The sequence below is a fragment of the Doryrhamphus excisus genome, chromosome 5 (assembly GCF_030265055.1).
Source record: "Doryrhamphus excisus isolate RoL2022-K1 chromosome 5, RoL_Dexc_1.0, whole genome shotgun sequence".
NCBI lineage: Eukaryota > Metazoa > Chordata > Actinopteri > Syngnathiformes > Syngnathidae > Doryrhamphus > Doryrhamphus excisus.
The window spans coordinates 16,542,552-16,563,998 of record NC_080470.1 but is presented as its reverse complement, the minus strand read 5'-3'; the positions used below and the strand labels follow the sequence as shown (position 1 = coordinate 16,563,998).

Below are 21,447 nucleotides of genomic sequence, written 5' to 3'. Positions count from 1 at the left end.
TTTAGAAAGTGCCAAGGTTGTCCTGTAACATCACTACACCATGCCATGTGTGTATTTGCCTGTAGACATGAGTAAATTAGCCTAAATGCTAACATGCTAACGGCTACCATGCTAGCACCTAGCAAGAGGGTTTCAAGTTTAGAAAGTGCCAAGGTTGTCCTATAACCTCCCTATATCATGCCATGTGTGTATTTGCCTTTAAATGTGAGTAAATTAGCTTAAATGTTAACATGCTAACAGTTATCATGCTAGCACCTAGCAAGAGGGCCTCAAGTTTAGAAAGTGCCAAGGTTGTCCTATAACCTCCCTACATCATGTCATGTGTGCATTTGCCTGTAGACATGAGAAAATTAGCTTAAATGCTAACATGCTAACGGCTACCATGCTAGCACCTAGCAAGAGGGCCTGAAGTTTAGAAACTGCCAAGGTTGTCCTATAACCTCCCCACATCATGCCATGTGTGTATTTGCCTTTAAACGTGAGTAAATTAGCTCATATGCTAACACGCTAACAGTCATTATGCTAGCACCTAGCAAGAGAGCCTCAAGTTTAGAAAGTGCCAAGGATGTCCTATAACGTCCCTGCATCATGCATGTGTGTATTTGCCTTTATACATGAGCAAATTAGCTTAAATGCTAACATGCTAACAGTCATCATGCTAGCACCTAGCAAGAGACCCTCAAGTTTAGAAAGTGCCAAGGTTGTCCTATAACCTCCCTACATCATGTCATGTGTGTATTTGCCTTTAGACATGAGTAAATTAGCTTAAATGCTAACATGCTAACGGCTAACATGCTAGCACCTAGCAAGAGAGTTTCAAGTTTACAAAGTGCCAAGGTTGTCCTTCAACCTCCCTATATCATGCCATGTGTGTATTTGCCTTTAAACGTGGGTAAATTAGCTTAAATGCTAACATGCTAACAGTTATCATGCTAGCACCTAGCAAGAGACCCTCAAGTTTAAAAAGTGCCAAGGTTGTCCTATAACCTCCCTACATCATGCCATGTGTGTATTTGCCTTTAGACATGAGTAAATTAGCTTAAATGCTAACATGCTAACGGCTAACATGCTAGCACCTAGCATGACAGCCTCAAGTTTAGAAACTGCCATGGATGTCCTATGACGTCCCTGCATCATGCATGTGTGTATTTGCCTTTAAACATGAGCAAATTAGCTTAAATGCTAACATGCTAACGGCTACCATGCTAGCACCTAGCAAGAGAGCCTCAAGTTTAGAAACTGCTAAGGTTGTCCTATAACCTCCCTACATCATGTCATGTGTGCAATTGCCTTTAAACGTGAGTAAATTAGCTTAAATGCTAACATGCTAACGGGTCCATGCTAGCACCTAGCAAGAGAGCCTCAAGTTTAGAAGCTGCCAAGGTTGTCCTAGAACCTCCCTGCATCATGCCATGGGTGTATTTGCCTTTAAACATGAGTAAATTAGCTTAAATGCTAACATGCTAACATGCTAGCAATTAGCATTCAGTACTGAGAGAGTTCAGAAGTTTATCTAAAAAATGAGCCATCAACCACGTTTCTACGTGGCCGTATGGCTGAGCTACAAGGCTGTGAAAAGTCTGTAAATTCTCGTTTTCTCTGGAATGCGGCTGTTCTAAAAATAGAATGGTGTACCTAATCTAGTGGCCGATTTTTTTTTCTATTGCAAATAGCGTCGCCATGGTTACACGAAACGTTCCAAAAAATAAATACCGCTGTAGTCCCGAGCGTCACGATTCCGACGGTGTAACATGTGTGGGGGTCCTTCTTGCGGTTTTGGCCGCATTACGCGCACAAAAAGTGGAAGATTAAGATATAAGAATAACTAGAAAATTCCCGCGGAAATTTTGATGGACTGGCCACCTGTGCTGTGAACCTCGGGCCCGGTGTCTGCCGTGCCGTGCCGCCGGGCATTATGCATTGCATATTGCAGGAATTATTTTGTACAAAACTATTTGTAAAAGGCATCTAGTGGCATCACATTGAAAGTGAAAGCTTAAATGTGTTCATTCATGTGACCTAACATCAGCAGTTATTTCCAAAGTTGGGGTTTCTCAACTTACTGTCACCTCAAAAGCCAAAATAGAACCAAACAGTAGATTTCAAGGCATGTGCAGCTGGATGAAGGAGCCAGGAGACTGAAGTCGGGGTTTCCCTGCTGAGGCTGCCGCCCTTGACCCAACCTCGGAAAAGCAGTAGATGGGTAGAATGCAGTGGAATATTAGCACATTTTTCAGTTTAAAAAGACCATGGAAGCAAAACCTGTACTTAAGTTCATATATAAAACCAGACAATTTCTGAATAAATCATTTGACAGTTTATTTAAAAAGGAACCACAAGATGCAACAAAGCCTTAAATTCTTGAAGTCAAAATGTCAACAATTACACCAGTTATGAACAGTATTGTGTTGTATAATATTCTGTAATATAGAAAGATAAAACCAATGACAAACACTTAATGTAGCAAGGCAACATGTCCCGTATGTAACTCAACAGTTTAGGTCAGCGGCCCAAGGCACATCAAATATTTCAGAAAAAAAAACAACAGTAATTAAAAGAAGCGTTCAATGACATATCGCACCAACTCACAACAAAACAAGTGATCTCGAGGCACTTTGGTTCACATTATTATTATCATTAGTTTGGTCTATCAAGTTTGTCATAAATGAACAACAGAAACCCACATGAGCAAGCACCTGGCAACGGAGGCAAGGAAAAACTCCCACTTGGGAAGAAACCTTGGACAGAACCCAGGCTCAGTGGGGCAGCCGTCTGTCTCGACCGTTTAGGTTACAATACAAAAATGTTTGGTACAGCATGATTATGCATAATAATGGTCTTTATAAAGGTGCAAACGCTTGAGAACAAAAAGGCATAGTGAACATATGTATGTGGTAGGTAACTACGTATTACAACAGGAATGAAGTATTAACACGTCCGGGAAATGTTTCTGTAAAGGCTTGTCTTTTCCCTAAACAGACACACACACACAAACCCAGTAAAAATTGTATCAAGACTGACTTCTTAATTGTCAATTCAGAAAACAAATTGTCAACACACCTTTTCTGTCATGTCCTGCAGTTGGTATCAGAATGCGAGTTGAACCTGTTCTCTGTAGCTGTAAAACACACAAATCACAAATCTGACACTCTATCAGCTTTTTATCCTTAGCATCCTTCTGTTTTGCTAGGCTTAGTCCTCACACAGGAAGTCAGTTGGGATACTCATATGCCGAGCATCCCAAATATATAGACTCCACGTGACATATTGCGGAAAAGTACTGCGACTAATACAAATCTATGAGCTTTGCTTTTCTCAGCTTTTCATGCAGCAGTGCCTACTACAGGGGAGAGAAAGAGAGACAAGTTATTCAAATGTCATATACATATACACTTTATACATGTTATATATTGCGTAAAATGTACTGCCACTAATACAAATCTTTGAGCTTTGCTGTTCTCAGCTCTTTGTGCAGCAGTGCCTACTACAGGGGAGAGAAAGAGAGACAAGTTAGTCAAATAAATCAGTCATATACATACTGTATATACACACACACACACCCAAACACACTATATACTTTATCAATATTATATATTGCGGAAAAAAAAAGAGGTCCGATGACTACATATCAGCAACGCTGATACCGATAACCGTTCTCATGTCTTCGTGCAGCAGTGCCTACTACAGGGGAGAGAAAGAGAGACAGGTTAGTAACAAGTCAGTAATTGAAAAAGCTGAAAGTAATGCTATGACCGAGTATAACATAACAGCCTCGAACAGGCTATTATTGCAACAGTGCCTACTACAGGGGAGAGAGAGAGAGAGAGAGACAAGTTATTAGAATGTTCCATCATATAAGTGACATGAAGTTTCAGGAATAGGGAGAACATGACTGCGCCAACACTGCCCGTTCAGAGATGATAATACAGTAATTCTGACTCGAGTATGTATCTACTACATATAATAAAGCGACATCTTCCGGTTGGGGCTAAAGCGTGTGCAGCAGCATTTCTGAAAGGCAGCCCATGAGCAGAGGTACAGCATACCTAGCCTTCAGGTCACAAGCACGGAGTACTTACGTATGTGAGACGGCGTGGATGGATGGAGGGGAAGAAATGGCCACATGGTCATTGCAAGCAAATGTTCATTGGGGACAAGACAGCATGTGTAGACCAGACCAGGGCCTACAAAGATGTTAAGATACAGTACACCGGACTGTGGTAACTGTAGTAAGAATGCAGAACACCTGACTGAATGCAAGACTGCGGTTGAGAAATGTAAATGTGATCAATCAGTGTCTGCTTGCCAGTTGTTGCCTTGCCGATGAGCTGAGTATAGCCTCTGGACTCAAACAACTCCAGTATAGGCTTCTTCCGTTTCGAAAGCAGGTCCTCGTTGAAGTCGCCACAAACAACAATGGGGTGGCTTTCCATCATTGCCAAGGTGTCCAAGAGGTTTGTCAAATTAGGTAGAAATGTGCCCAGACTCAAGTTCGGTGGTCGATAAACAGTAGCCACCACAGCCGTGATCGGCACCATGACTTTAACCACCAAGAATTCAAGGTCTGGCACATTCTGGACAAACCGAAGGGGCTGGCCTTGAAGTTCCCTCCGACAGTAGGCTGCAACCCCGCCTCCCTCTTTCGCAGCCATGTCTGGCCTGTTTAAGTAGGTAACACATCTGTTCCGTACAAAAACAGCGTAGTCCTCCAGCTGCAAGTGTGGCGAGATGGAACCAGACAAATGGGTTTCCGTCAAACAAAGCACATCAGCCAGTCTCAGCTCATGATGAGATTTGATGTCCTCCATGTGACACGCGAGGCCCTCTGTGTTATGGTGGACAATCTTCAAAGTCGGAGAAGGCCCTTGTGCAAAGTGCAACAGCGGTCTGACAGACAAGAAAGAAGCGTGCAACATGCTGTCCATTGCCAAAGCAATGGTGGGATCAGCATATATTTTCTTCTCATCCAAGTCCATGATCTTCAGTCCCTGGAGCGAGGTCGTGCGACTTAGAGCGACGTAGGCCATTCCAGGTTCAAACACGCGCTTCAGAGATACGACCGCAGAAGATAGCGTCATGCCTTGCACTTTGTGCGCCGTGCATCCAAAGGCCAGTTTTGCCGGGAATTGCCGCCTCACCAGTCCTTTGATGCTTAAACTTTCCTCTGACTTTTCTATGTAGGCCAAATCGTCCCCGGATCCCTGAAGTTTCTTCCGAAATTTCAGGCCTGCTCCAGGATTGTCCAAAGAAATGCCAAGAAAAGTAACAGCGGCCTGTGGTCCACGGACAATGTTCATGATGGTCCCGAAGGTGCCGTTCACGAGACCATCCTCAATGTCCAAGTTCCGGATGATCATGACTCGCGCTCCTACAGCGGCTTGCAGGTTGTCGGGCAGATCTCTTTTCCTCCCGGTTATCATGTTGGACACGATGACCAATTGTCCGGTCCGGGGGTCTTTTCTGTAGTTTTCTGCCGGAATGTCGACCACATTCAGTTTCAAAGCTGCCACAGTTGCACGGTTGTGTTCGTCAACCTCCTTATTGGTTGCAAAAATGTGGAGCGTACTGGTGTGACACTGCGATGTTTCGACAGTAGCCTGCTGCAGTAAAGCCCGGTCACTTTCATACAAGGGCTCCTCCTTCCGCTTTTCCCTTACCCTGTTCAAAAGCTGGGCAAAGGTCAGGTCCTCCTTCTGCCGCATGATCTCCGTAAGTCGGACCAACTGAAAGTTGGTCCAGAGGTCAAGGACATTATCCTCATACACACAGAGGGGTTTGGCCCTTCCAAGAGGTGGCAGCTGGTAAAAGTCCCCAACTACAAGCACAGAGATCCCTCCAAAGGTCTTCCGGTTGCCCTTGACTTGCTGGAACCGCCAGTGGACATACGCAAAAAGATCCTTGGAGACCATTGATATTTCATCAATGATTAAAATCTGCACGTTGGAAAGACTCGCCCGCAAGGTGTCCAGCGCGTTGCCGAGTCCTTGATATGGAGGCCTCAAACTTCTTGGGAGCTTCAAGACCGAGTGCAAGGTTTTCCCAGAAATGTTGAACGCAGCTGTGCCGGTAAATGACGTCAACAGAACCGTGGGCTGAGACAAATCCGCATCGGTACGAATGCCAGGAAGCTGCCGAAAAATCTTGGTGGCCTCCTGGTAAATGCACTTGATGACATGTGACTTGCCACATCCAGCTCCCCCTGAGATGAAATAATGAAAGGGCTCAAGGTCGCGATCAGAAACGCGCTGCAAACACCAGTCGCGTACGGCATAGAAGACGGAAGCCTGCATGATGTTAAGACTGCGGTACATCCTCCTCACAAAGTCCGGACTCAACTGGGGTGCTTCAAAGGCCGGCAGTGCTGGGGCGCCGGAAAGGTCAGCCTGATAGGCAGGAACATCATCCTGCTCATCCCGCTCGTCCGCTGCGTTTGGCATCATGGCCTTCAGCGCAGCAAGACATTCCAGGCGCTCTGCTTCCACCTCTGGCGCAAAAGAGTTCCACGCATTAACAGCTGGACCTTCCTGTTGGAGTCGCTCCAAAGCCTTGTCCAGTTTCTTCGCTTGGCCCTCAAACCGCTTCATTTTCTCATCAACGATGGCCTTTGCAGGACCTAGCCTTGACCATCCGTCCAGGTAGAATGACTCATAAGTTGGGTGGGAGTCGCTGGTCAACTCACGGTCCGTCCTGTGGGGCAAGTAGAGTTTGAGAAGGGCCCTGAAATATTTTTCAGGAAACTTTGTCATGGAAAACCGCGTGTATCTTATGACGGCAGGTTTTCCCCTGGTCCTCTTCTGAATGCAACCCATGTCGTTCAAAAGGGGAATGACATTTGGCCCTTCTCTCTCGTAACCGTAGACCACCCTGTAATCAGACGCAAACTCTGCCAGACACATAGACTCAAACGCCTGCGTACGTGGTCTGTTGGCGTACTTTTCCGGCAAACTTGACATCCACACTTCAGCTGAATCTGGGTGCATGGTCATAAGCCGACTCATGGGCAGACTCATTCGGAAACCGTCCTCGTCGGTTTGGAGGAACACCACATTGCGTGAGGACTTCTTCAGGGGCAAACTGCATGTTCGTGCCACTGCTTCCTGAGCACTTACCTCTCTGTGCTTTGAATACGCCTGCATGATCTTTTGCATCTCCTCCTTCTGGTTGGCGTCAGACTTTTGCACGTCCTTGATGACAGATTTGAGGAACTCTGTCATCTCGTGCTCCGGCTTGGAGATGTAAGACATCATGTACATGATGCAGCTGATATCATCCAGAATATACTGGATGTCCATGTTGGCGTTCCACGCACGCAGCAGATGGGGGTTGTAGGCATTAGTCCAACTTTCTTGCGGTGTACGCTTCAAGTGGACAGCCATCCCAGTGCTGAGGTTCTCAACATAGTGCTTATACCGACCCAGGGTCAGCTGGCACGAATTGAGCAGGTCCGTCAAGTCCTCCGGAACCTGTGTGTCCATAAGACGCTCTCTTAGCTGTTTCAGCTTTTCCTTGGACTCCCTCTGTTTCTTCGCCAACTTGGTCCTTTTGGCACGGGCGTCTTCCTCCTTCCGTCTCTTCTTCTTGGGGTCATCGTTTTCCTCTTCGTCATCACTGGTCGGGTCCTCAAAGGGAAAGGTAATTGTGGTGACATCCATGGGCAGTTTAGGGAATCCAAAGCGACAGGAGACATTTCCTTTTCGGCAAGATTTGGTGTGACTGCGGCTGTGAGTTTGAACACTCGTAACCACTTCATGGAGTTCCGGATCCTTGGTTTGATCGGGGATGTGGCAGGTGATATAACGGTCGATGAATTCGACCACTTCGCCACAGTAGATGGGATCTGGTTCCTCGATCACCGGTGCGTCCTTTATCCACACCACCATGTGTATATGAGGACTTCCTCGTGCTTGAAACTCAACACGATAAAAGTAGTCCTCGACTGGGCCGATGGGCTGCGCAGGAGACAGAATAAGCTCTAAGAGAGCATCTACCCTTTTCTCAAACATGCGCATGACCGTGACTGGATTGCTGCGGAGAATCTCGCATTTAGCGTTCCAGTCCAGATCTGAAAAGTGATCCTCCTGTTGGCCTTGCTGCGCTTTTATCACAGCAGTGACTTCAGGCCATCTCATTTCCGCCGCAGAAAAGGTAAGAAAAAATGTTGGCTTCCCCAACTGCCTGGCCATTGCGTGGAGCTCCCGGTGAGCTTTCTCCCAGTATGCTGGTGTTCCTCGGAGTGGCTGCATAAATCTGGTCGCTTCCCTGTTCTGTATGAGCCGCTCCAACGCCGCCTTGTCCTGGATCATCCGGTTCAGAATTTTCCTCCCATCCGCAGTGTGAGGTTTTCCTTTCCGCGACTGAATCGACATGCTGTTATTGGCCATGTAAGTTTCAATAACAAATTGGGCAAAGAAAAGGTAGCCCTGATCTTCAGCAAAGCGTGGATCCACGGAAAACAATCTGGTGTTGAAGTAAGAACTCGGTGATACTTTAACGATCCTCTCCTCATCCATTGTGTTCTTTCCCGTTGGGAACAGAACAGGAAAGGCCATGGCCTCCAGCTGCGGCACAGCAAAAAATCCAACAGGCTTGTTTTGTTGGGCAGGAGCAATGCTGAATATCCCATCCCCAAATGAAAGACTTTCCTGTGCAATGTCAAGCGGCTGCATGCATGTATCGAGCATGAGGCCCGGCCGAAGTTCCTCCTGATCACGTTCAACATGCTGTGCCTGCGTAACTTGGGCGTTGCTGGCCTCTTGCTGCAAGGATGATGACGGCAGGGCGGATGGCTCCTCTTCCCCTTCAAGGACACTTTCAGCTGCTGCACTCTCATTGATGCACACATCCCTGTACTGTGGATGAGTGTGTATCAGCGTCCTGAGCCCAGCTATAACATTCGCCATATTTACTGTATAAAAATGCTGATGTCCTTTATACCGAAGGCGTCTCTTCAGCTTTACCTGCAGCAGTTGAGCTTCACTACGTGGCCTAGGTAGTGAGTTCACTGCTGCTTCCATTTCCGACGGTACGCACACTACTGAGCCATGAACAGCTCGTTGCCGTCCTTTGGGCAATGCTACAATTTTTGCAAAAGGTATAATTTTTGCTATCAGCTGTCTCTCGAGTACATTTAAATCGGACAGTTCTTGGGGAATGGGTGCCAGATCCAACTTATTTGCAACTGCCAGAGGTGGCATTGCACATCTCCTGAGGTGGGAGTCACAGGAGTGACATATCCATTCCTGCTTTCTCTCTTGCGGGGCAGTGCATGGGGCAGAACAACTGTTGTTGCAGACGTGAACATATTTACCTGTCAAGCTGGCGGCCACTATGTCATGGTTGTCGCTATATTTTCCTCGATTGCATTTCTGTACCTGATTTAGGAAAAGAGCACGGTGGCATACAGTACAAACATATGTGGGCCCATGTGCGACTCTTTCGCGGAACGACGATATTGCTGCTTTCATTACAGCGCTTGCTGGATCCTGCACATTGTTGGCTGAATGTTGAGTTCTAGTCATGTATTTAGTCTTTATTTGAAGCGCGCATTGTAATTTGTGCCGAATACGCTGCCCGTTAAGACGGTTCTTTTCACAACGCTGAACATGTAGCCTTACATTAGAATGTCTATTACTATCTCGCACATATTTGTTATTTTGAAAATAAGGATTGTTTCTATACTTCTGCATCCATGTTTTCATGAAAACAGCCCACCTTTGCTTAAAACCTGGATGGTTGCGATATTTATCTCTTAGATACACCCTATATCTCGCCTGAAAAGCTGGATCCCGATGATACCGCTCCCTCAGATATAACCTTTGTCTCGCCTGAAAAGCTGGATCCCCGTGATACCTCTCTCTCACATATAACTTTTGTCTCGCCTGAAAAGCTGGATCCCCGTGATACCTCTCTCTCACATATAACTTTTGTCTCGCCTGAAAAGCTGGATCCCGTTGATACCGCTCCCTCACATATAACTTTTGTCTCGCCTGAAAAGCTGGATCCCGTTGATACCGCTCCCTCTGATATAACTTTTTTCTCACCTGAATATCTGAATCCAGGTGATACCCTTCCCTGAGATTCAGCTTCTGTCGTTCAACAAAAGCCAGATCAGATTGATACCTTCTCCTAACATATGCTGACATTAAAGTCTTTTTGGTCGTCGGACTTCTGTGGTATTTTTCAGCTACGTGCGTCTTCTGTTTATTCTTAAAGGCACTATCACACCTGTATCGCGTGGTAAAGCCGTTTAATTTTTGTTGGCGGTAATTAGTGTCTGTTACATACTTGACCTTCATTTGTAGACGTTTTTTTTGACGCGGATCGGGTTTGTTTGAAGCTTCAAACGGTCTACATTGTTGGCACTTTAGTGCCCTTTTCATAGCGGTCCGTCGCCTCGTTTTACTCACTTTGGAAAAATCTATTTGAACATGGACGCATGGTGGTACTATCAGCTCCTCCTGATCTGTCTCAACACATTCTCTTATTGCTGCGTCTGTTTCTTTGGTGGGCTCTGAAGTGATTACGACATCCAACTGTACCTGTCTGTCACTTGCTATCTGTTCTAATCCAAAGGAAACCGGTACCAACTCGTAGTTCGCATCGGGGCTGCGATCCGAAAGGAGCTCATGCACATGGTCGACTAAGTCATCTAAGTGTGAAAATGTCATCATAATCGCAGTTCCGTTTGGGACTGGCAAACCTACTGAAGATCGACTGTGCGAATCAAAAAAACCATAGCATCCTGACCTATCACGAAAAACCGCAAAGCACTCTGGAGCCACAATCAGAAAAGCATGAGTGACATCTTGTGAGAGGCACTCAAGTTGTCTGGCAAGTGGCAACAAATAAGGATCTATTAGGGAATTGCTGCGATCCCTCACCAAACCAAATTTCGGCTCCAACTGTGTAACTGTGTATGCATTGTTGTCGGTGTGAACTATCTTTGGCATTTCCTCTTTGGTTAAATGATTGCTGATTAAACGTAGTCCTAGCCCACATATTGTCCACGCATAGAGTGAGTCTCCATTTTCAAGAACTCTGTCAAGAACGTCTGAATCAAAATGAAACCCCTCAGCATGGTAGGCCAAGAACGTCAGTGCCATACACGTGCACTGATTATTGCGAGTGCAATCGTCATACCTCAAATCCATCTGGGAGTGAGTGGCCCAGACGGTACGAATGCGTCGACCAGCTTCTGTGCCACAATCCTGAAATGTAGTATTTGTCGTGTTAACATACATTTGTGTAATCAGGTTAGTTTTTACCATAGAAAAGCTTACATTAGCCTTGTTTTATCAATGCAACTTTACAGTAGATCTAGTAGGCGTATTCATTTCCTGTGTTAAAATTACCTGGCTGGTTTCATCCAGGACAATGTGCAGTAGTGGCATTGAGGACTTTGCACAAATGTCTCTCTGAACCACTGTCTCTGGACTACAAGGCGGTGATGGTGTTGACGGCAGCTCTACAGTATGCAGTGTCGCCTTCGCCTCAGTCTAAATGAGAAACACAAAACTAACTTAAAAATGGCACACAAATCCAACAGAATACCACCTTTAATATAGTAACAAATATAGCGTGTGTATATGATAAACATAGAAAATGTTTGTTTTACCCAGCTGGTCCCATCCATGACAATGTGCTGTGGTGGTGTGGAGGATGGCGCACACGTCTCCTCTGTGACGACCACTGGCCCGGGACTGCAAGGTGGCGTTGGGGTGGAAGGCAGCTCCACACGATGTGGTGTTTCCTCCATCTACACACACAAACACACACATTTCTGTCATGCCATTTTTCTACACCAACAAATGTAGGCTGCATATACTATAAAAAGAAAAAAGTGCATTTTACCCAGCTGGCCTCATCCTGTACAATGTGCTGCAGTGGCGTGGAGGAAGGTGGCGATGTTGCCTCCATCTAAAAATGTACACACACCACTTTACTAACAATGCACACACACACTTTTACAACCAGAACAACATTTTATTTTCCTCCTATGACATATTTTGTTCATTCATTCGTTTTCTATCACTTGTCTTCATGAGGATCGTGGAGGTGCTGGAGCCTATCCCAGCTGTCTTCGGGCGAGAGGCGGGGTAAACCCTGGACTGGTGGCCAGCCAATCACAGGGCACATATAGACAAACAACCATTCACACTCACATTCATACCTAAGGACAATTTGGAGTGGCCAATTAACCTAGCATGTTTTTGGAAGGGGGAAGGAAGAAAAAACCCACACATCCATGGGAAGAACATGCAAACTCCACACAGAGACACACTCACCCATCGTGCAGCCACTATGACATAGTTGCATAGCATATGCATAGTTGCATATGCATAGTTGCATAGCATATGCATAGTTGCATATGCATACTTCTTGCCAAGTTATATTTTCCTAAACAATCTTTGCAGAAAGTTGCTTATCATGGTCCTGTGTGGAACCATTGAACCAAGATGAAAAAGGGATGACTGTACATGGACTACAAACCTGCAGCTCTCCCACTCTCCTCTTGGAGGCTGGACGACGCGGTTGGCACTCTGCAGTCACCGCCTGACGTGGCACAGGAAAAAAGGAAATATTTCACATGCATAGCTTTTACAAAATAGAAAGTGCTGTACTTACAAGATTTAGATGTATTTGTGAATAACATACTTTCTATGAAGCGGCTAAAGTACCTTCTTGCCCTTGGGGATAACTGTGGAGGTCTCAGGGCTTGGAAGATGCGATGGAGCCAGCTTGTCCATTGCAACCAGCATGGGCGGGCTGAACCACACAGGGTTCACAGGGATGTTGCACTGCAACAGGTCCTCCTGTCAAAAAGTACCAAAATACATATACTGAGACTTGAAACTATCACCATCCTAACATCCATGCTCGTCTCCATCAACTGTGACAAACAAACCTGCTGCTTGCACATCCCTTTGCTGGAGTCACGGGGCACCTTGGACTTGACACGCCGACTCCTCTGTTGCGATAAGTCACATTATGGCTACATACATATTCTTGTCCATTTTTCCAATTTTTTTTTACCCCCTCTGCGCTGCCAATGAGTGTCCAGTCAAAAGGGTTGGAAGGATGCTGCACGGTGACCTCACCCTTCACGACCACTTTTGGCAGGAACACTCGCATCGGTGGGGACGTCTGAAGAGAAGGTGCTGGTGGTACAGTCGTCTCCAGCTGATGGGGCACAGAAAAGGCAATCATAACATGGCATCCATTACACAATGAGATGCCTTTTTGAAAGTACCTTCTGGAACAGGGATGACCAAAGACGATGGGGCTGATGGGGAACACAGGCAAAAATTATTTGTGACACATAGGTTTGATAAACCAACACAATGAGTCACATGCATGTGTTTTAGGGCTGGGACAACGCGTCAACATCAATGGCGTCGACACAAAATATAAAAATCATAAATAATAGTTTAAGTAGAACTTTAATCCACGTCTGGTGCGATTTACAATTTAAATGTGCAGTTGTTAAACTATAGGAATAGGCCTCTACGCGGAGGCGTTGAGACTTAACAAAATAAGAGCCGATTCTCAAACAAAATAGCCTACAGTTTGCCTCTTTTAAACAAAATAAATCATATTATTAACTAATAGTATTTAATCAAAGAACAAAGACTTGTAGCTGACCTTTTGTTCCTTTTTGCCAAAAGGCACGGATGAGAGGGGGAGATCCCACATAACAACAACACAAAAGCTTATAGGTTTATATCAAGGCTACGGTGGTAACTGTCCTGGGCTATAGCTTAACCTTATGGTTTTTGTTGAGAAAAATGAGCATGTTGACATGCTCAGAGGTGAATGCAGCCGAGTGACTGCTTTCTCGAAGCATTGCTACATGAACATGTTTAACACTGTCGAAAAAAAATTATCAATAATCGATCATCTATTAATTGTGCCCATCCCTAATTCAGATTGTGTTAAAAACAATAGTTTTATTTATTTAAAGAAAGTTTATTACTTTTGTTGTTTTCGGATTCCATTGTGCACTTTGTTGTATTGTTCAAAACAATTCATTTTTGAACTTGTTAATAAAAATATATTTGTTTGATTCATGATAAATTTGCTTTAATTGCTATATATGTCAAATTATTAAACGATAGTCTAATCAAAATCGAATCAAATCGGTTTTAAAAATGAATTGTTAGATTAATCGATGCATCGAAAAACTATTTTCTAAATTACATAATTACAAAAATAATCATTTAACCCAGCCCTAATGTGTTTGTGATTAAAATGTAGTGTGAATGAAGGTGCAACCCAAAAGTACCTCGCCCGGCGGTGACATAGGAGGAGCTGGTGGCGGAGGTGGAGGGGGTGGGGTTGGTGCGGTACTCTCCAGCTGACGGCGGGCAGCAACCCACAACAACCTGGCAAGCACAGGCATCCCATCGCTGTCACTGAGGTGTACCTGCCACACATAACCCAAAATGATTAGTAAACCTGGAAATATTCTACTTGTACATATCCTTACTATAGGATGTCATCTACTTACGCCATCCCTACACCACATCTCAAGGCGTGACAGCGGGAAGTGGTCAGCTGAGGATAGGTAGGGAATACCTGCGGTACAGAAAGGAAAAAACAAATCCCTTATTAGTTTCTATAAACTTTTGTTTACCAGGTCAAGTCAATGAAATGACACTGGCATTTCACATCGTTGAGGTTTCCTACTTATGTTAAGCGTTGATAACAGTATTCCTTTATTTCAATTTGCATACCCATGCTAGCTGCCACCCGACGGTACTCCCGGCGCAGACGATCCTGCTGGGCCACCACGACGTTCAGACGTGGAGGAAAGTCCATGACGACGACCTGAATAAATGAACATATCATCATAACAATATAAATTCCACTTCATGTAAATCATTATTTGTAACAAGAATATAGATCACAAGGTATTTACGTTAGGCCAGCGGCTGCAGGTGGCGGTCAGGAGCTGCCCGAAGTCAGTGGCTGCCTCGCCAACGGGACGACCCAAGTTGTTGCTGGGTGCCAAAACACAGACCGCCTCAGGAGAACGAGACAGAACCGCATTCTGCACCTCAGCCCACAACTGAGCCGCCGTGGCACCCGGGGTGGACATCACTCCAAAAGACAAGGGTCCCTCCGGCATCTTCACAAATCCATCTGCAATGGCTCGCAGATGGGAGTCTCCAACGATCAGGACAAACTACAAACATACAAATAAATACGTGAGCGCATATTCTTCATTGGTCTTCAATGTACTCTTGTATTCAGACATTCTACATACCCGCTTGCCCTGAGCCACGGCTGGAATGACCAGCTTGTGGTTCTTCCCAGTCACTGCAGAAACTGGCCATTTCCGCACGGTGTGGCGCCGCCCAGTGCCTCGGACTAATCACAATTACAGACACAATTAAAAAGGTAAATCCTGCAACCTTAAACAAATTAGATACCGTGGCAATGTTTTGCACAGTACGAGACTATAGACAATACATTTGACACAGTGAAAGAAAATAGACATTAAAACGATAAAAAAATGTGTATTCAAGTCACAGGAGGGCTGACCGTGTCTCGGAGGCTGGTGTCTGGCCAGAGACTCCTAAGGAAGTAGCACAAACATTTAAAAAACGTGAGTACGAGTAAAACCAACCAGTACCAATATATCTTTAGCAAAATCAGTCAGCAACTACAGTACGTCTATACAGTAACATACACGTCTTACATGTAAACACCAGCAATTTATCTGTTATATTCACATTTCTCATCAAACAGTCACCAGACCAGTCAGTGAATATCTACAAAACTTTAGGTGCAGCACGAATGACAATTATCCCATACATTTTCCAAAAGGCTGACGAAATTCTTACCTGGGCAACCACAGAAGAAGTGGCGGAGCAGGCATCCACCACACGGGGCTGGTCGGCCAGAGGGGAGGTCTGGAACCTGGCTCTCTGATTACACATTAGAGGATGTTAAGTTTATGACAATGAAGACAAATTCATATTCAAAATGAAAAGTGAAACCAATACCTTCTTCGTGGGAGACTGCAGGGTGGTCCCATCGCTGGTCGTCGAGGGTGGGGACCCAGGCTGTGAACAATGTCAATGTAGTACATATTGGTCCCAAAGGAATATTCTCTTTAATCATTTAGTACAGCTACAACACTGTAGTAAGAAATCAGTCATAAGAGGAAAAGTACCTGCTGGGGTGCGCTGGTCTGGCCCGTCTGTGGATCAGCAAGGTCCAGCTTCCTCCATCGGCGCTTTGCTGCTTCGGAACGCTTCCCCTTCCGTGGCATCCTGTTCACAGCAAAGACAAAAGCACAAAAACACTTCCCAACACTTGAATGTTGAAAATACAGCAGTAGTACACTGCAAAGTACTAGGATAGTACTTTTTCCCAGTGTGTGTGTGCGTGGATGGATGTGTGGATGGATGGATGGATGGTGTGTAGTGTTTTCAGTGACTCTAGTTTAGCAATATATGGTGTGTGTTGTTTATGCACTGATGTCTTCTCTGGTGTATAGATATGAATGTAGTGATTAGCTAATGGTGGTAGGGCTGATGATGATGATGATGCTTTCAGTCGCCTTCAGCTGCCAACAGATTTCCAAATCTCGCAATGTGCAATGCTCAGGGAGATGCTGGAAAGAACAGAAAATATTTTAATTCATTAAACAAATCAGGATTAATATTTGCTAAACAACCCTGAGACCTCTGCTGATTAGAACAATATCAAATTTGAAATGAGCTAATTTCCCCACTGAGGGATGAATAATTGCATATCTTATCAATATAGCATCAATGTGTTGCGATACAATTGTAAATAGTTCTCAAAACGTCAATTCCACTTTGAACAAACACATCAGTCTGAGCACATGGGACCACAGCACCTGCAGCTAGCATGCTCCATACTCAACCCACACTACATACACATGCAAAGAACCCCTCTCTTTAGTATACGTTTTCTCATTTTTACCTTTAAAAGGCAACAAAAGCAAGCAGTGTGAGCACATGCTACCACCGAGCACATGCACATAACTTATTTTGCATCCATAAGCAATCCAAACTACAAAAACATGTTAGAAAAAACATATTTTAAATATGTTGTATTATAGTAACGTTTAAAGGTAAAGAGAGCATAATTGCTGTCAAAAAGCATCAATCGTCACATTAATCATGCACACATAGGACCATGGACCAAGCTAGCTTAAACATACACATAGCTTATTTTGCATCCATAAGCAATCCACACTATTAAAACATGCTAGAAAAACATCTTTTAAATATGTTGTATTATTTTAATGTTTAAAGGTAAAGAGAGCATTATTGCTGGCAAAAAGCATCAATGGTCACATTAATCATGCACACATAGGACCATGGACCAAGCTAGCTTAAACATACACATAGCTTATTTTGCATCCATAAGCAATCCACACTATTAAAACATGCTAGAAAAACATCTTTTAAATATGTTGTATTATTTTAATGTTTAAAGGTAAAGAGAGCATTATTGCTGGCAAAAAGCATCAATCGTCACAATCATGCACACATAGGACCATGGACCAAGCTAGCTTAAACATGCACATAGCTTATTTTGCATCCATAAGCAATCCACACTATTAAAACATGCTAGAAAAACATCTTTTAAATATGTTGTATTATTTTAATGTTTAAAAGGTAAAGAGAGCATTATTGCTGGCAAAAAGCATCAATCATCACATTAATCATGCACACATAGGACCGCATGGACCAAACTAGCTTAAAACATGCAGACAACAGCTATCAAACAACAGCTAAAAGAACTTTTAAAACATGATAGAAATATTCTTAAAGTAAATGTATGCACTTTTGTACTTTCACCAAGCGTGTATTTTAGCTGTACAACCAACAGGTCCAATCAACCAATTGCAAGTTGGGTGTGGCACTGAACTTTAGCAAAAGAGATCACCAAGGCAAACAAACATACTTTCTACATCTATCAACGTTCATATCTAACTTCATATTTGTCCATAAACTACAATTGACAAGTAACAAAAACAACAGTACTCTTAATATAAAGGAGCATAATTGGATGCGTCTACTTACCTCAGTCGCAAGGAAGGAGTGAACTCGCTGATTGATCTGGTTGCGCATGCGTTGGTTGATCAGCCAACCAGGAGATCCAGATGGCGATATTGTATATGATGATATTTTATGGATCGATACCAAGTCGAAATTGATATCAGATACTGCTAAGGTATAGGTCCAATTACCGGGATCGGCGCTGTTCATACTGGATCGGCAAAATCCACCCCTCCCCCTTGTCTTTGGAAGCCATTAACACCACACACTCAACCTCAACGAAACGTTATGTGATAAATGAATTAAAAATAATATACAACCTGTAAAATGATTGTTAGTTTTATTTTTTTAAACGAGATTGAATTTGTGTTAAATAAAAACAACTACAAATACAATAAATACAACAGAGGCAGTTCTGCTTCAATGATGCATTAAGCAACCCACGCTGTGGCCCCTCCCCCACCCCACCGTCATTTCATTACATAGATTTTCACTATTTAAACTACCAATACTATCAGTGATGTGGTATATGTTATCAGATAATGTACTTATAATAATAATAATAATAGTCCAACACAATTAAATCCAAAACAAATAGAGAAATGACAAAAGTATATTTTATTTTAAAATCTTATTTTAATATTATTTACTAGTATATTATTATTTTAATATTAATTTGAAATATATATATTTAAAAATATTTTATATTCAGTGTACAACTCCCACCCCCACAACTGTTGTATTTATATCCCTGTTAATACAATTTCAACTGTAAGTCAAGAAAATACGGCAGCGAGTGGTTAGCGCACAGGCCTCACAGCAAGAAGACCCAAGTTCAATTCCACCCTTGGCCATCTCTGTGCATGCGTGCGTGCATGCACGCATGCATTCCGGGTATTCCGGTGTCATCCCACATTTCCCAAAACATACGTGGTAGCTTCATAGGCTACTCCAAATTGCCCATAGGTATGAATGTGAGTGTGAATGGTTGTTTGTCTATATGTGCCCTGGGATTGGCTGGCCACCAGTCCAGGGTGGACCCCGCCTCTTGCCCTAGACACAACGAGACACAGCATACCCCCATCCGAGTGAAGATAAGCTGCATAGAAAAAGGATGAATGGACGAACAGTTAGCATAGTAGCACCTATAGCATGAACTACCCAATGTGCCAGGGCAGTTCAATAGTAATTTTTTTTACTATTATACTAGTATATACCATGCCATGGGTTTATTTACATTTAAACATGAATCAGCATGCTAGCACCGAATAACATAGCATGAAGTGGTGAAAGTGCCAAGTCACTCCTGTAATGTCTGTACATGATGTCATGCGTGGTTTTACAATTATCCATGCAGTAATGACAGGTGTTGATATGATAGGTGTTGATAATGGGAATACGTATTTCATACTCCAGTCATATGAAGTGACTGCAGTCACTGTGCTTACTTTTAAAGAGACAACTTTTAAAATCTACCAGATACATGAGATATCTAAGATCATGTAAGGAGTTAGCATTGTCGCATCTAGCAAGTAAACACCAAGTCCATAAAGTAGTCAGGCATTCCCATAGTGTCCCTACATCGTGCCACATTTGTAATTATATTTAGACATGAGTAAATAACCTAAATGCTAACATATTAACGGCTACCATGCTAGCACCCAGCAACATAGCATCAAGTCGTGAAAGTTGCCAGGCACTGCTGTGGTGTCTGTACATGTCATGTGTTGTTTTCCAATTGAAAGCAGCACTTGCATTGCCATGGAGTACTAAAGAGCAGAGAGTGTGTGACATGCGGGTCGATACTCAACTATCGATTCCTGACATGATGATAACACTTGATAAGTGATGATAAGTTTATTGCTGTATCATGGATTCTATAAAAATGTTGATATTTTGATACTCTGGTCTTTGAGGTGCCTGGAGTCACTGTGCTTAATTAGAAAAATCTAACTTTTAAAATCTACACACATACAATACATGAGCTGTATGGTATCAGCTGGGAAGGGAATCATTGTAATCACACATGTCAACAGAAGGTGGTTTTTGAAGGGAGGGGCTGTGAGGAGGAGGAGGTGGCGGCCATGACAGTAAATCGAGGGTCAGGGCTTTGCATAGATCTGCTCGTTTTGCATATTGTTTGAGAAACGACCGCAAGATGACGAGTTGAAAACACAGAAAATTAAAGATTTGGAGAAAGAAAAGACGGCGTCTTTAACATGGGAGTGAATGGGAGTGAATGGGAGACATGTCGGCGCTCTTCTCGCTTCTGAGGGCCCAGAAGGCAATCCGTCCTCAGACGTAAGAGTGACATTTTTGGAAAGGGGACAAGATTTCCTACGTTTTCACCAAATTAAATCGAGCTGGCTAAAACGGTGTGGCCAGGAAGATGAGTTGTTTGCAAATCCAAAAAAGTTATCTTTTCGTCTCCCCTGCCACAGTGGAGTCAGAGTGGGAGACGCTGGAACTGCGCACACCTCCTTCTGACGAAGATAGAGCGAAAACTAAACATCCTACGATCATGATGTCCCCACATCATACCATGTGTGTATTATCCTTTAAACATGAGTAAATTAGCTGAAATGCTAACATGTTAACGGCGACCATGCTAGCACCTAGCAAGACGGCCTCAAGTTTAGAAACTGCCAAGGTTGTCCTATAACCTCCCTGCATCATGACATATGTGTATTTGCCTTTAAACATGAGTAAATTAGCATAAATGCTAACATGCTAACGGCTACCATGCTAACACCTAGCAAAACAGCCTCAGGTCCTGAAAAGTTTGGGGCAGTTCTACAGTGTCACCACAACATGCCATGTGTGTATTTGCCCTTAGACATGAGTAAATTAGCTTAAATGCTAACATGCTAACAGTCATCATGCTAGCACCTAGCAAGAGAACCTCAAGTTTAGAAAGTGCCAAGGTTGTCCTATAACCTCCCTACATCATGCCATGTGTGTATTTGCCTTTAGGCATGAGTAAATTAGCTTAAATGCTAACATGCTAACAGCTACCATGCTAGCACCTAGCAAGAGGGCCTCAAGTTTAGAAAGTGCCAAGGTTGTCCTATAACCTCCCTACATCATGCCATGTGTGCATTTGCCTGTAGACATGAGTAAATTAGCTTAAATGCTAACATGCTAACGGCTACCATGCTAGCACCTAGCAAGAGGGCCTGAAGTTTAGAAACTGCCAAGGTTGTCCTATAACCTCCCCACATCATGCCATGTGTGTATTTGCCTTTAAACGTGAGTAAATTAGCTTATATGTTAACACGCTAACAGTCATTATGCTAGCACCTAGCAAGAGAGCCTCAAGTTTAGAAAGTGCCAAGGATGTCCTATAACGTCCCTGCATCATGCATGTGTGTATTTGCCTTTAAACATGAGTAAATTAGCTTAACTG

The 21,447-nt window shown here is 43.7% G+C and overlaps 1 protein-coding gene across 4 annotated transcripts; it reads right to left on the bottom strand.

Annotated features, from left to right (window-relative positions):
• Positions 1-2,321: 2,321 nt before the first annotated feature.
• LOC131129981 (uncharacterized) lies at positions 2,322-18,312 on the bottom strand. Of its 4 annotated transcripts, XM_058073987.1 has the most exons (22): positions 18,233-18,303; positions 18,066-18,101; positions 16,178-16,621; positions 16,008-16,067; positions 15,846-15,929; positions 15,544-15,577; positions 15,266-15,369; positions 14,918-15,184; positions 14,733-14,826; positions 14,507-14,574; positions 14,282-14,422; positions 13,250-13,282; positions 13,033-13,179; positions 12,905-12,967; positions 12,678-12,812; positions 12,490-12,552; positions 11,851-11,916; positions 11,615-11,755; positions 11,352-11,495; positions 11,140-11,207; positions 3,061-3,118; positions 2,322-2,971 (listed from the first exon to the last, which is right to left on the bottom strand). In XM_058073987.1, exons 3-21 carry the CDS (start codon positions 16,274-16,276, stop codon positions 3,088-3,090), a joined length of 1,842 nt encoding a protein of 613 aa, XP_057929970.1. In that variant the 5' UTR covers positions 16,277-16,621; positions 18,066-18,101; positions 18,233-18,303; the 3' UTR covers positions 2,322-2,971; positions 3,061-3,087. The 4 variants fall into 4 exon arrangements, with proteins under 4 accessions (XP_057929970.1, XP_057929967.1, XP_057929969.1 ...); XM_058073984.1 differs by having other exon boundaries at positions 3,061-11,207; positions 18,233-18,312; XM_058073986.1 differs by lacking the exon at positions 18,066-18,101 and having other exon boundaries at positions 3,061-11,207; positions 18,233-18,300.
• Between the last annotated feature and the right edge of the window lie 3,135 nt (positions 18,313-21,447).

Bases quoted from the DNA above. Each gene is read 5' to 3' on its own strand.
- LOC131129981 (XM_058073984.1), bottom strand. From the start codon at position 16,276: ATGCCACGGAAGGGGAAGCGTTCCGAAGCAGCAAAGCGCCGATGGAGG. The intron at 16,068-16,177 runs GTACTTTTCCTC...CATTGTTCACAG, and splicing joins AGACCAGCGCACCCCAGCAG to CCTGGGTCCCCACCCTCGAC. The intron at 13,180-13,249 runs GTACTTTCAAAA...GTGCCCCATCAG, and splicing joins GGTCATCCCTGTTCCAGAAG to CTGGAGACGACTGTACCACC.